The sequence below is a fragment of the Malus domestica genome, chromosome 15 (genome assembly GCF_042453785.1).
Source record: "Malus domestica chromosome 15, GDT2T_hap1".
Lineage (NCBI taxonomy): Eukaryota > Viridiplantae > Streptophyta > Magnoliopsida > Rosales > Rosaceae > Malus > Malus domestica.
This window is the reverse complement of record NC_091675.1, coordinates 3332316-3347225: the sequence shown is the minus strand read 5'-3', so window position 1 is coordinate 3347225 and position 14910 is coordinate 3332316. Positions and strand designations below refer to the sequence as shown.

At 36.5% G+C, this 14910-nt stretch overlaps 1 protein-coding gene across 1 annotated transcript; it reads left to right on the top strand.

Moving 5' to 3' along the window:
- The first annotated feature begins 1046 nt into the window (after positions 1 to 1046).
- On the top strand, positions 1047 to 14910 carry LOC103455770 (myosin-15). The gene is made up of 38 exons (XM_008395359.4): positions 1047 to 1395; positions 1500 to 1646; positions 2334 to 2479; positions 2606 to 2768; positions 3093 to 3151; positions 3651 to 3807; positions 4067 to 4216; positions 4321 to 4457; positions 4803 to 4949; positions 5045 to 5146; positions 5544 to 5601; positions 5689 to 5790; positions 6236 to 6273; positions 6365 to 6491; positions 6575 to 6748; positions 7370 to 7501; positions 7927 to 8036; positions 8337 to 8397; positions 8483 to 8660; positions 8774 to 8979; positions 9260 to 9379; positions 9465 to 9563; positions 10027 to 10248; positions 10559 to 10698; positions 10861 to 10972; positions 11134 to 11181; positions 11270 to 11365; positions 11534 to 11704; positions 11956 to 12099; positions 12299 to 12475; positions 13127 to 13252; positions 13460 to 13530; positions 13625 to 13724; positions 13810 to 13866; positions 13952 to 14008; positions 14125 to 14205; positions 14288 to 14370; positions 14491 to 14910. The coding sequence occupies exons 1-38, from the start codon at positions 1276 to 1278 to the stop codon at positions 14612 to 14614; spliced, it is 4542 nt and encodes a 1513-aa protein (XP_008393581.2). The 5' UTR covers positions 1047 to 1275; the 3' UTR covers positions 14615 to 14910.

The window sequence follows — 14910 nt, the reverse complement described above, 5'->3', positions numbered from 1 at the left end:
CCGCCATCAACATATGATTCTACACGGGCCTTGGAAAATGTCGGCCCACAAATAATCATATTTGTTAAATTTTTAGTAAATTGCTTTTATGAAAATAAAATAAAAAGTGGACTTCCATGCAGAGGAAATGATTTTACTCCTTTGTTTGAAAATATTGGGGACAACGGTAACAAGGAAATAAATTAAAGTTTGTTTTATTTTCCAATAATACCCTCCTCCTTATAAAGAAAATATCAAAAATAAAAATTTCAATAAATGCTTTCATAGGCAAGGGAATTTAAATCCTAAGAGGGGATAAGGGTTTCAAAATTCCCCCCTCGATTGGATTTTGAAATCCATGTAACATGTCTAGCCCCTAATTTGCAAACCCAGTTGGCTTCAAGAGGTGCATAATTCAAGTTAAGCTACATAAGGCATCCATAATTATTTAAGCATCGAACTCATCGTTTAAATGAGCTAGACTTGAGACTTCAAACTTAAAAGTAAGAAGAATAGCGCTACACACTGTAGTGTTAGTGAATATGATGACAAATAGTTATTGAATTTTTATCTTAATTTAGTCTTCTTTGTTTTATTGTAATATGCCCACAATAAGATAATATGGTAGTTTTATTCAACTCCGTTGTAGTTTAACTTTGTTTTAAAAAATATATAACGTCTTTAGCAAGTCAAGATAGCAGACAGAAAATTAAACATCTTGTAACTCGATTGATCAAGAAAATTACCTTAAAAATTCGAGTTCGACTCTCCTACACATCATTGCTTGTTTAGAAATAACAAATAAAATCAGTAGACGGATATGTCAGTTAAAAAACGATTTTTCTCGGAAATGAAATTGAAAGATTGGCAAAAAGTAATTTAAAAAACGGAAATTTCGTAACGTCTCTCACTGTAATACAGGGAGAAGCTGCCCAAAACAAAAAAACTAAAACGGCCAAACTTCCTCTCTCTCTCTCTCTCTCTCTCTACCTGCCGCGTCCAGAGTCATTGGAGGGTGACGTGTCGAGTACGCTATATAAACGTCCACAGTCATTGGAGGGTGACGTGTCGAGTACGCTATATGAACATATTTCGGACTCCTACTCTGTAGCTGTTAGGGCGGGAACCCAAAATTTTCACCCAAAACTCTCTCTCTCTCTCTCTCCTCTCACTTTCTCTACGTTGTCCTTCTCTGTTTCTGTCGACTTCCGCTCTTCCGCCACTTGTCGTCTTCTCCACCGAATTCTAGGGTTTCTGGCTTCCCGTCACTAGCTCAAGGTATCGGTTTCCACCAAGATGAGCCTCCGCCGGGGCTCTAAGGTATGGGTCGAGGACCGGGATTTGGCCTGGGCCCCGGCTGAAGTCGCCGACTGGAAGGGGAAGCAGCTCCAGGTCGTCACCGCTTCGGGAAAGAAGGTGCACTGAAACATTTGCCCTCGGTTTTTGTGTGTAAATTACTGGCTGGTGTGTTTGAAATTTGGGTGATTTTTGTGTTGACTGTGGGGGTTTTGGGTGTGTAGGTTTTGGCGTCGCCGGAGAAGCTGTTTCCGAGGGATGCGGATGAGGACGAACATGGCGGAGTGGACGACATGACTAGGCTGACGTATTTGAACGAGCCGGGTGTGCTGTATAATCTTCAGAGGAGATACGCTCTCAATGAAATATATGTGAGTCGATTTTCTTGTGCACTTGGTATATTTGGAGTGTTACGGCTAGTTTAATTAAAGGGCTTTCTTTATTTGCGTATCAACTGGTGTTAATTGTGGACTAACTTAAGGTTTCTGGGCTTCCCATTTGGCGGAGTTCCAAATTTTATGGAAGTTATGTGCCACATTGTGTTTATGTCATCAAGGACTGATGATGACTTGTTACTCTGTTGATCGGTTTAAATGATTCAGAATTTTTCAAATTGACTATTGATTGTCTCATTGATGGCTTCCACTTGGCGTGCTACTGGTTTTCCGTTACCCCCCAGATGAGGCTTAGCAGTCAATGAGTTGACGCGAATTGGCTTATTCTAGAAATGTTAAGTATAACACAAATAAATCCTTGGTTTCAACTGTTGAGTTGGGATGACTGAAATTGTCTACTGTTAAATGTATAGGAAAATGCTCATATTGAGTGTTATAATGGATTTGGTTATTCACTTGCCATGTTTGGCTCCTTCATTTCCAGATGAGATAAGGATAAATGGATGATATCATAAATTGCTGTAGAAAATGCGGTACATTGAATGTTTATGTTTCCATATGGGATATACAAAAACTTTTCCTTTTACATTTTCATACTACTAAAATTGGTTTACGGCACCTACTTTTGGAATTGAAGTGATTGTTTTCTTTTATCGATGGTAGACATATACGGGGAGCATTTTGATTGCGGTTAACCCATTCACAAGGCTTCCCCATTTATACAATGTCCATATGATGGAGCAGTATAAGGGAGCCCCATTTGGTGAGCTAAGCCCCCATGTTTTTGCTGTGGCTGATGCATCTTATAGGTATGTCAACTTTATTATTATTGAGTCTTGACCTTGCAACTTTATGATTATTGAGTCTTGACCTTGGTTGTATATTGCTATTCGATTGAATGACTCAAGTTAGTTTCTCTTGATTTTGTAATCTAGAGCAATGATGAATGATGGACGAAGCCAATCAATACTGGTCAGTGGTGAAAGTGGAGCTGGAAAGACGGAAACGACGAAACTGATTATGCAGTATCTTACTTATGTAGGAGGCCGAGCCGCTGGTGCTGGTGATGAGAGAACTGTTGAACAACAAGTTCTTGAAGTAAGATCAACCTCTATTCAAACAAATACCAACTCAGTATAAGACTAGCATAAATTCACACTGTTATAGATAAGGTTTTTTCATTTTTGCCATTAAATTTTGGCAGCGAAGAAGTTATGGTTGAGGTAATTTTTTTTTTTTTTTTTCTCCGGGACCAGTTTGGTCTTTGTCGTTGTCCAACGCTTGGGAAAAGGATTTGATATTCTTCATTTTTACTGAGAATATTGGTCAACTCAGTGTTCTATATATTTGTTAGAATTTGTTTTTGAATTTTTTATCTTGTTGCTTTAATGTGTCACTGATTTTTTTTTGTGCATGGTTCAGTCGAATCCCCTTTTGGAGGCATTTGGTAATGCAAGGACTGTTAGGAATGATAATTCAAGGTGTGCTATATGTTTATTCTTCTCCTGAAGTATTACTAATTTGATATGTATAAATTTGAAATTCTCACACTTTTTGTTGAGTTTAATGTAAGCTTTCTTGATGATAGAAGAATGGGGTAAAAGTTATGATGGTTAATTGAGAATGAAGGGCAATGCAGGAAGAGCATGGCATAATGAAATGAACTAGGTCTTGGCTCTTAGTATAAAATAAACGCCTTGAGGGTAATTATTGCTGGATGATGTAGTAGTGGTTATAGAATATCATTACTGAGCTTTTTCTGCCCTTTCTAATAGGTAATAGTATTCATTAATGAACTTATTTATTGTATCAAACAATAATTAGGGTTATATTTATTGTAATCATTAATCAGTTTAGTAGTATATCATTAACTACTTTGTATATCTTTTCTGGCAATTTGCTCTGATATCATGTCAATTTTCATTTTAGTTTTGGAACTAAAAATGATATTCCTTCCATTTTCATGCTTCTCTGAGGCAGTCGTTTCGGCAAGTTTGTTGAGATCCAGTTTGATGCAAGCGGTAGAATATCTGGAGCTGCAATTAGAACTTATCTACTGGAAAGATCCCGTGTTGTTCAGATTACAGATCCTGAAAGGAATTACCACTGTTTTTACCAGTTGTGCGCATCTGGAAAGGTACTCTTTGTGTCTGTGATTGGATGGATTTATCACACGGTTACCATTTTAAATATCTAAGCATCTGTAGTCATTTAGCTGTTTATCACTGAGTGCATGTGTTTTTCTTATGCATCTTAGGATGTTTCAAGTTGTGTGTGCGTGTACGTGTGTTCTTGCACCATTTCTATGTTTCATCGTGGTTCACATATGATCATCAGTATTATGTACTCTATTGAAGCTTATGGATATTGTTTTTTGGATGTCTCTATATGTGTAGGATGCAGAGAAGTACAAGTTAGGCCACCCAAGCCACTTCCATTACTTAAATCAAAGCAAGACGTATGAACTTGCTGGAGTAAGCAGTGCAGAAGAGTATACGAAGACAAGAACAGCAATGGACATTGTTGGTATCAGCCGTGAAGATCAGGTTTAAAATTTAATCCAAGTGGATGGCGCTTTAAGATGAATACTTTTTCTTTCCTTCACTTCCACTCTTGGATGTTTCTAAGATTCATTTTTCTACCTTTTTAGGAAGCAATATTCCGCACCTTAGCTGCAATTCTGCATTTGGGGAACATTGATTTTTCTCCAGGGAAAGAGCACGACTCTTCAGTTCTAAAGGATCAGAAATCGAACTTTCATATGCAGATGGCTGCTAATCTTTTCATGTTTGAACTTGAACTTTTACTTTCCCCAACTAACTTTGAACAAACTGAAGGGTTAATTTTAATATCCTGTCGGTTTCTTTAATACTTTATGAGTGAACATTCAATTCAGAGATTTACTTTGTAATTTACTGAGGGGGTATCTTCATGGAATATTTAATGCAATCTGTGCATATTATGAGTCAGGAGATATTTCTCTGGAATACCTCCTGTAACTGAATCATTCTATTGCATTTTGTGACAGGAACATGCTAAAGAAAGTTCCTGCCCAAACTTTATCATGAATATAATTTGCATTCAATAATTTAACTTAGAGTTGCTTGATACAATCCAAACTCGTGCAATCAGGTGTGATGTGGACCTCTTATTAGCAACACTGTCTACTCGTACAATCCAAACTCGTGAAGGAGTTATTGTTAAAGCTCTCGACTGTAGTGGTGCTATTTCTAGTAGAGATGCATTGGCAAAGACTGTTTATTCACGGTTGTTTGACTGGTATGATTTCATCAACAGTCCCCTTATGAACTTCATTTTATTCACTCGTCTGGGAAGATCTTCTCTACCTTATTTGGGTTCGGATATTTTCACAGGCTTGTTGATAAGATTAATACATCTGTTGGCCAAGATGTGACTTCCCAATTGCAAATAGGAGTCCTGGACATTTATGGTTTTGAATGCTTTAAGGACAATAGGTAAAATCTTTACCCATATCTATTTCCATTAAAATATTATGAGTCTTAAATTTGGCGTTGGAATACTATCTAAGTGCCGTTGAAAGTTTGAATAGTAAATGGTCATGTTGCTCTGAATTTTGCTTGAATTGTCCAGAGGTTCTATAAATCTATTATAAATTATTTGGTATCATGTGTGTTTTTACATCTTGTTTGTCACTGTAATTCATAAGGTGATTTGACTTTTGACATCCCAACTGATCTCTCTACCTAAGTTTTACTCTTTCATCCTATATCATCATTGTTACTATTATTGTTTTATTTCTGTCTTGTCAAAAGTCAAACTCTAGTCTTATTATTATTAGATTATCCTTGCGTTTGTACATTATTCCTCTGGTTAAGTTATTCTTTTCCACAGTTTTGAGCAATTTTGCATTAACTTTGCAAATGAGAAGCTGCAGCAACACTTTAATGAGGTCAGTGTTAAATATTTTTTGAAATTAATATATGATTTTATGCAATAATTAGTCATTGTATTCTAACTTTGTTCCCACTTGTTCCAGCATGTGTTCAAGATGGAGCAGGAAGAGTATAGCAAAGAGGAAATTGATTGGAGCTACATTGAATTCATAGATAACCAAGATGTCCTAGATTTGATTGAGAAGGTTTTGCCTCTGTCTCCCATTTTTTTTTTTGGACAAATTTGTATGAAAAGCTGCAAAGCCATCTTCTTCTTCGCTCCCTTTTAGTATATGATTTTAAAAGGATAATTGGTATTCTGGATTGATTTCGTAGTAGCATGCGTGCAAGGAGTGGACCTAATTTTAGTCGTATTTACGTGCTAAGGAATGACCATGGTCTGGAAGTTCTACATATTTTCTGAACTAATACATGATTGAAGCCACCACCCTGCTTTTAGGAAAAATGCATGACGGGCGTTTGTGGTCTGACTTTTGGTGGTTCTATAGTATGACAAAAGCTGAAAATAACTGTTTTTCTTTTCATTTTTAATAACATTTTGCCTACTGTTATTTTCCGTAGTGTTCTGTTTTTATATGCCTTGAGAGGCTGTAAGGCGTGGACCTTATGTTCTCACTCATTGGTTTGCAGAAACCTGTTGGGATAATTGCTCTCTTGGATGAAGCTTGGTACAATTAAGTTCACTATAATTTGGTGCGTGTTACTCTATATAGTATTTTCTGGAGATTTATCCTTATCCTGATTTTCTTATTTTTGCAGCATGTTCCCAAAATCAACACACCAAAGTTTTTCAACTAGGTTGTTTCAACTTTCCCGGGCCCACCCAAGGTTGGAAAAGGCAAAATTTTCGGAAACAGATTTTACCATGTCCCATTATGCTGGAAAGGCATGTTATATGTCACTACATATTTGTGTGCAGCATCTTGATATTGAATCATTTATAATATAGTCTATTCACTTCTTGTTCAGGTTACTTATCACACTGATACCTTTTTGGATAAGAATCGTGATTATGTTGTCGTAGAACATTGCAATCTGTTGTCTTCATCCAAATGCCCTTTTGTTGTTGGTCTTTTCGGTTCACTACCTGAGGAATCTTCAAGATCATCCTATAAATTTTCTTCTGTGGCCACTAGATTTAAGGTACATTCCATCTCTATCCTTTCTGTGATGTGATGTTGTTTGGTTGCAACTGCTTAAAAGACTACAGAAGCTGATACTCGAAAAGATATTAATAGGAGAGGCTCCTGCTGGAGATTTTTCTCTTATCTCTGTTTTATGCGATGATAAACTTTGTTCAAGAAACTTGCACGAGATCATTAACCAATCCAATTGACGATTCAGTGAAGAAAAAAAAATTGTATGTTGTTTGCTGTCGTGCAGGATTTTGGGCTTCAACTTATCTTTCCACAAATGAATGTCAATTTGAGGATGTCATTGTTTTCTGATATGGTCTTAGATTTTGTGTAAATAGCATTAGGTTGAATCTCTACCTTTCTTCTCCTCAGACACATGCGTCCAACAACATCCTACTTGTTGGATATTGTTCGGATAATATCCAACTGAGCATTAGGTTGAATCTCTACCTTTCATTTCTGCTTGTATTCAACTGATCATTTACTTTGACCTGTATTGGGAATTATTACTGCCTTCTAAGATTAGCCTATTTGCGTGATGTACCTCCTGAAAGTTTTGCATTTAATGACTTGTTTGATGGTCTTTAAGCTGATAATTCGCCCCTTTCCTCTGTTTTGGTTATTGTAGCAACAACTTCAAGCGCTGATGGAAACCCTCAATTCAACAGAGCCTCATTACATACGCTGTGTTAAGCCGAACTCATTGAATCAACCACAAAAGTTTGAGAATCTGAGCATCTTACATCAGTTACGCTGTGGGGTAAGTGTGATCAAATTTTTTATGTTTCTTTTATGTTGGATCTGTTGGCATACACAGAAAAAGCCTACTTTTTTTCTTATAGGTTTTAGGTTAAATTAAAAAAACGTTGAATTTTCATTTAAGAGAGTACTTGAATGATATTTGAAATTTAAAGAGTTTATATGGGAACAAAAAATAAATAATAAAAGAAAGAAACAATTCATATATATGGATTTTTGTTATCTTCGTATCTTTGTCATATCTGTATCTTAGTTTTTGAAGAGTTATTTGTATTATCAATATTGGAGCAACATAACACACATCTTAACCCAACCACTCCACCTCATGTATTTGTTTGGTTTCTGCTCTCACCCGCATTCACATTGCGTAGTGTTTCTTATTGAATGTTATATTTTTTACGCTAATGATTCTCTTATTCCGCTTAGGGTGTTCTAGAGGCTGTTCGGATAAGTCTGGCAGGTTATCCCACACGTAGAACTTATGCAGAGTTTATAGATCGATTTGGATTATTAGCTTCTCAATTCATTGATGGAAGGTGAGCTTCATTCATAGTGCTTAATCTTGAAGACTGCCTAATAAATATTGAAGATGTTCTGAAATATTTACTTTACATTTTATTCTCCTGCAAACTGGCGTTGCAAACTTTAATCTGCCTAATATTTTGTAATGGTTAGCAAAAGATGCTGTTCTCTGTTTTGTTTTGTTTTGATTCTAACTTTCTGGTTCTGTTTTATTCTTCAAATATTTTTCTTTTAAGTCTCTGAAGCAATTCCTTTTTCTCCCTTTCCCTTGTTCTAATATCTTTTGTCCTCTTTGCTTCTCTATGCTTATGCAGCTATGATGAAAAATCTCTAACTGAGAAAATTTTGAAAAAGTTAAAGCTAGAGAATTTTCAGGTACGAAGCCTATGATCCAGTAGGATGGTATTCACATGATATTATTGCTCACAGAGAATTTGACAAGGTTGTTCTTTCCTTGAAGTTGGGTAGGACCAAAGTATTTCTTAGGGCTGGTCAAATTGGTATTCTGGACTTCCGACGGGCTGAGGTTTTGGACAATGCTGCAAAGCTCATTCAATGTCAATTGCGAACGTTTGTTGCTCGCAAAGATTTTGTCTCCAAACGGGCTGCTGCATTTGCAATCCAAGCTTTTTGCAGAGGTCGGATGTTTCTGCCAGACTTTCATCAGAAATGCAAATTCTTATCACCAACATTTTATTCAGATCCATTGTATTTTTTTTTTGTTGATGTTTGATGTTTATTATGGTTGAAGGATGCCTTGCTCGAGCGCTGTATACTTTAAAACGGGAGACAGCGGCTGCTATTTTAATACAGAAACATGTCCGAAGACGGCTATTAAAGTGTGCTTATATGGAATTATATTCAGCTGCTACTGTCATACAGTCCAATATTCGTGGTTTTTCAATTCACCAAAGATTTTTGCATGGAAAGAAACATAAAGCTGCCACCTTGATTCAGGTAAACTTAATTCATGGACTTTTCCTGTGTAATAATTTGCAGTGGGCAAGCATGTAGAGTGCTGTGTTATGATTCTTTTGTTTAGAAATTTAGGGTGTTTTGGAAATTTTTTATATGTGGGTGGAATATTTTTAGGAATAGCAATAAGTTATTCATTATGAAGTTGGGTTCTATTTGTGCATAAATGTATTTCTTCTTTGTAATGATTATCTGGCTGGTTGTCTACTAGACTGTCACTGCCACTTCGTTTCTGTTTTGACATAAAGTATGTACTTGTTAGGCTCGGTGGAGGATGTACAAGGTTCGCTTGGCATTCCAACATCACCAAGCTTCTGTTGTAGCAATACAATGTCTTTGGAGGCAAAAGTTAGCAAGGAGATTGCTTCGAAGGCTTAAACAAGTGAGTCAGTTATATTGCTGCTCCTGACGAAACAATATGCATGAGAATTTCTTTATATGTTTATTTAATTATTTTCATTTTGCAGGAGGCCAATGAGACCGGTGCCTTGCGTTTAGCTAAGGGTAAACTCGAGAAGCAGTTAGAGGACCTCACATGGCGGTTACAACTTGAGAAAAGATTACGGGTATTTTTTTGGCTGTGTTAAAATTTGTGTTGGTTGGTTTGTGGAATCATCCGTTAAAGTATTAGGTAACCTGCTTTTGGGGCACTTCTGTCATTACTCTGCTTGTGCCAAATGTATGTCAATAGAGTTTGTAGCTAATTGGCAATATTATGGCTCATGGACTAAATGAAGGTTTTGACCTTACCTCCATAAAATAGCTTCAGCACTTGCCAATTTCTCTTGATAAAAAAACTATATATATCGTGAGTTCACAATTATTGATTCCAATTTATCACTTGATACTTGTAATTTGCTTTATATGCTTGTCACGTTTCCTCAGAAAATCATTATAAAGGTGTTTAGGTGCTTTTGTGTAAATTATTAGTTTCAACTTAACGTCATTTCTTTTGGTTGAGCAACTTGACAAACTGTTGTATGGGTGCATAGAAGTTCCTTTTCTTACTGCAAGCTGAACTGAATGCAGATATCGAACGAGGAAGCTAAGTCAATAGAAATTTCAAAAATTCAAAAAGTGTTGGAATCCTTGAGTCTTGAGTTAGATGCATCAAAGTTGGCTACAATTAATGAGTACAACAAGAATGCGGTGCTTCAAAATCAATTGGAGTTATCAGTGAAAGAAAAATCATCTTTGGAAAGAGAAATCATTGGAATGGCTGAATTGAGAAGGGAAAGTGCATTTTTAAAAGTGAGTCTTTTGATGTTTATTAAATTTATGTTCTTAGGTCGGTTTTACTTTGTGGGATTTTGTAAGCTACATCTTATCTATTCAGAAATTATATATCTCTCAGGCAGGAAATCTAGACACGGTATATAATTAGTTGAATTCTCGAAAATTTGATAAATACAAAGTTACAAAGTCTATTCTCTCTTTGTCTTAGCATGTCTTTCTTTTTGAGAGTGTTTTTTCTTTTCCTCTACACTATCCCTCCCAAAATTTGGGGATGGTTAAGACATTTGCAGTGTCCTTTGAATTTTTTTTTATTTGTTGTTTCCAGAGCTCTTTGGATGCCTTGGATAAGAAGAATTCAGCTCTAGAAACTGAACTTCTCAAGGCTCAAAGCGACAATACAGACACCATTCAGAAGTTGCAGGAATTTGAACAGAAGTGCAACCAGCTCCAGCAGAATGTAAAGAGGTGTTTTTCCGAAATTCATAATTATCTTTTGAGTGTTTATTTCAGCGTTGTTAAGTAGTTTTAGACATCAGTTTTAGATTTGTTTATCACTCCAAATATGTTTTCTTCAGATCGATTATGCTACAATTCATTGATACTTGTTATATTGTATCTAAATTACAGCCTTGAGGAGAAACTCTCAGTATTAGAGGAGGAAAATCTTATCATGCGACTAAAGGCCCTTAGTGTGCCTGCAAAGAGCACTCGGCGTGATGTTGAAAAGTCGGTTCCAGAGGTAAATGATTATGTACAAGCGACATACAATTAAAGGGTTTGATCTAAAAAGTCGGTTGAAAACCTCTTTGTATGCATTCTGATTTTACTGGTGTCAAATTTTGTTGCTTCATAAAATCTTATAACATAGATTTATGGTTTTTTTTTTTTTAATGTAAACAGAAAAACTCCGGTGCGCTTGTTCCCATCACTGACCAGAATCCTATATTCGTAAGACGTGATGTCTCTCTCACTATTATTTATTTTTCATCTAACCGTCACAGTAACACTTCTTCATGTGTCATACCATCTAATGCAGGAGTCACCCACACCTACAAAAATGTTTGCACCTTCACCTTTTTCACATGGCTTGCCAGAATCACGCCGATCAAAGTTAGCGGTTGAGAGGCACCAGGTTTTGTCCCTTATTGTTTATTTGAACCTTAGCTTTAAATTTTGGTATTCACTGAATCTTCTTATGGACTGTAACTGCGGTTATCTTCACAGCACCATAAAGTTTCTGTCATTTCCATTCTAGGTAGTTGTGCTTATAAGTTTAAGCATGTCGCCTTGATATGTACAGGAGAACTATGAATTCCTATCAAGATGTGTTAAAGAAGATTTAGGGTTCAAAGACAGCAAACCATTGGCAGCTTGTATCATATACAAATGCCTTCTTCAGTGGCATGCCTTTGAGTCTGAGCGTACAGTTATTTTTGACCATATAATTGAGGGAATAAATGATGTTTTGAAGGTAATTTACTTGCTTCTGTCAATTTTCTTTGGGCTTGTGATTTTGTTTCTGCTTAAGGCTCGAACTGATGTTTTACTGGCTTATGATTTTGTTTCGGCTTAAGGCTTGAACTGATGTGTTACTGTACCTGAAATAAATTATGTGGAGAGATACATATATTATGTAAAAGCTATTCTCGATCAAATGTGAAATAAACTACTTGCATAATGTTTTAGAATATTTGAAAAAAATCTGTATGGCCATTGGTTCAGGTTGGGGATGAGAACATAAAATTGCCTTATTGGCTGTCCAATGCCTCAGCGCTTCTATGCCTTTTGCAGAGGAATTTACGACCAAATAGTTTCCCAGCAACTCAACGTTCTGGGTCTTCTGTTTTAGCTATCAGGATTGCACAAGTAAGTTATATAATCAAATGACAGGCTTGTTGAATATATAGTCTTTGTATACGTAATTGTTCGACCAAAAAATAATCTCTGTTGATGTCCTTTGAACTTTACTGAGTTCCACACTCATAATGAGTTTATCACATCGTTTCTTTACTTTCAATAGTTCATTGTAGTTTATTAAATGCGCTCCCCCCACTTTCATTTTCAGGGACTGACATCTCCTTTCAAATATATTGGCTATGAAGATGGTATGTCACATCTTGAAGCAAGATATCCAGCTATATTGTTCAAACAGCAGCTAACTGCTTGCGTAGAAAAGATCTTTGGCTTGATGCGCGACAGTTTGAAGAAGGAATTGGCTCCGCTCTTGGGCTCATGCATTCAGGTGAATCTGATTGAGTCTGATCTGCTTAAGTATTCTAAGTCAACGTATGGGTGCAATTTCATGCTGTGACATATAATGACTTTTATTTTACTATTGTTAGCATTTGGAAAAATAGTAGTTGGTCCAGAATGTTTGTGTATTCATTTAGTGGTTACTTGCTATAGTTTAGTTAATTTAAAGCAACGAGACAACAAAGAAATGGATGAATTTGCGTTTTCCTTCGTTTTTAGTTGTGATACACCATTGGGGATGGTGAAAATCATTTAACTCTTTTGCTTTGAATGAATCACAACCCCACTTAGTGGGAAAAGGCTTTGTTGTTGTTGTTGTTGTTGTTGTGCTTTGAATGAATCACAAGTATTGACCTGCCATTAGCAAATCTAAGCAAGAACCCATACGTCAGTTGGTACTTTAGCCTTCCCAATTATAGGAAGGGGGAAAAGGGATGGATGGTTGCACAGCTCACTCACAGAGAGGATTTACAAAAAAAAAAAAACCCTGAAGATTCCCACTTCCAATTTCTTTTAGCTGATATTTGATTTTCATGTCTGAATGCTATCTTTTGGCTATTCGGTTTTGTTTTATTTGTGTTTCATTGATCTGCATACTATTTTGACTAACATGTTACGAATATTCATGGCAATTTATTAGGCACCCAAAGCTGCGCGAAAGTCATCTAGATCCCCTGGTAACGCTCCTCAGCAATTACCAGGAAGTCAGTGGGACAACATAATCAAATTCTTGGATACCCTTATGAGTCGGTTACATGGAAATCATGTATGTGGGACATTTTTCTGATTTGTTTCTTTAGATCTACATTGCTTTCTTTCGATCTAAATCACCAATTTCCGTTAGTTGATGTCAAAGCTTCATATCTGAGATCATGTAATTGTTTGCTAAATTGAAGCTTAATATTTATTCCATAGATCCCCTTTGTCGACTTTTTCTTATTCATTTCTGACCTAAACACTCTACTCTGCTTAGGTACCTTCATTTTTTATTCGCAAGCTAATCACACAGGTCTTCTCTTTCATCAATATGTCACTTTTCAACAGGCAAGAGTTTATTGCTGTTCCAGTTTTTCATTGCTAATAAAATGACATTTGCAATGGTTTATGTATTGACTCGACCTTTTCTTTCCCTGAGCAGTCTACTGCTGCGACGCGAATGTTGCACATTTTCAAATGGTGAATATGTAAAATCAGGTCTTGCTGAACTGGAGAAATGGATTGTCAACACCGGGGAGGAGGCAAGTTTATAACTACGATGCTGCAAGTGTTTTCTGTTTAAACGAACTTTATAGGTTTGTTGGTCTGACTCTTTGTACAATGCAGTATGCAGGAACCTCCTGGCACGAGCTAAATTATATCAGACAAGCTGTTGGTTTTCTGGTATAAGCTAAAACTATTTCTTTGATTTTTTAAAATGTATAATTTATGAAAAGTTATGAACCGTTTCTGTGTGCGATTGGTATAGGTAATACATCAGAAGAGGAAAAAGTCTCTGGATGAAATTAGGCAGGATCTTTGTCCGGTATGATCCTCTTGCATGTTTATTTGTCTCAATTTTCTCTTTTTCCTATCACTGGCTTCACAAAAAGTATATTTGAACTCCGAAATTAATTCATTGACATTGTGATCAATGTTCAGGCGTTGACTGTCAGACAAATCTACCGAATAAGTACTATGTACTGGGACGACAAATACGGCACTCAGAGTGTGTCCAGCGAGGCATGTTTGCGTATTTAGTTTTGTTGTTGTGCCATAAACTCTGATTAGAGTCCCATTGTTTTCTGAACGTCATTGCTTGCAGGTGGTTGCTCAAATGAGGGAGAATTTGAACAAGGACAACCAGAATCTAACATCCAATTCATTCTTGTTGGATGACGATCTGAGGTAATCTGCTTCTGTTTCCAATTATCTGGTCTTAATTGCACGCGCAACAAGATATCGCTCTTTGTATGATAAAAACAGAATAGCAAACCTTACCCTATTTACTTCACTTTCTGATTGCAGCATTCCATTCTCCACAGAAGATATTGATAAGGCGATTCCTCTAATCGATCCTTCTGAAATCGAACTTCCATCTTTCTTGTCTGGTTATACTTGTGTACAGTTTCTTGTCCAGCCCCAGAACTAAATGGTGTGCGAAGCTCAAGGGGTCGCGGTGTAAGCTTATGTCGGATGGATGTAAAGGGAAATGTCTTTTATGAAGTTCGGCAAATGAGCAGCAGTCATCTAAATATTAAGAGGGATGACTCGTTACATTGCTCGAATTTGTTAATTAACTTTTCGGGGTTTTAGGGTTCATCCAGTCAGTTGCAGGTCTAGGGGACGAGGGGACGAGTTCAGCATCGCGTTCGCGTCCATGTTATGTAAATAAGAAAACGCAGTCGTTGATAATTAATTATTAATAAGTGTTGATTCTTTGTAAAA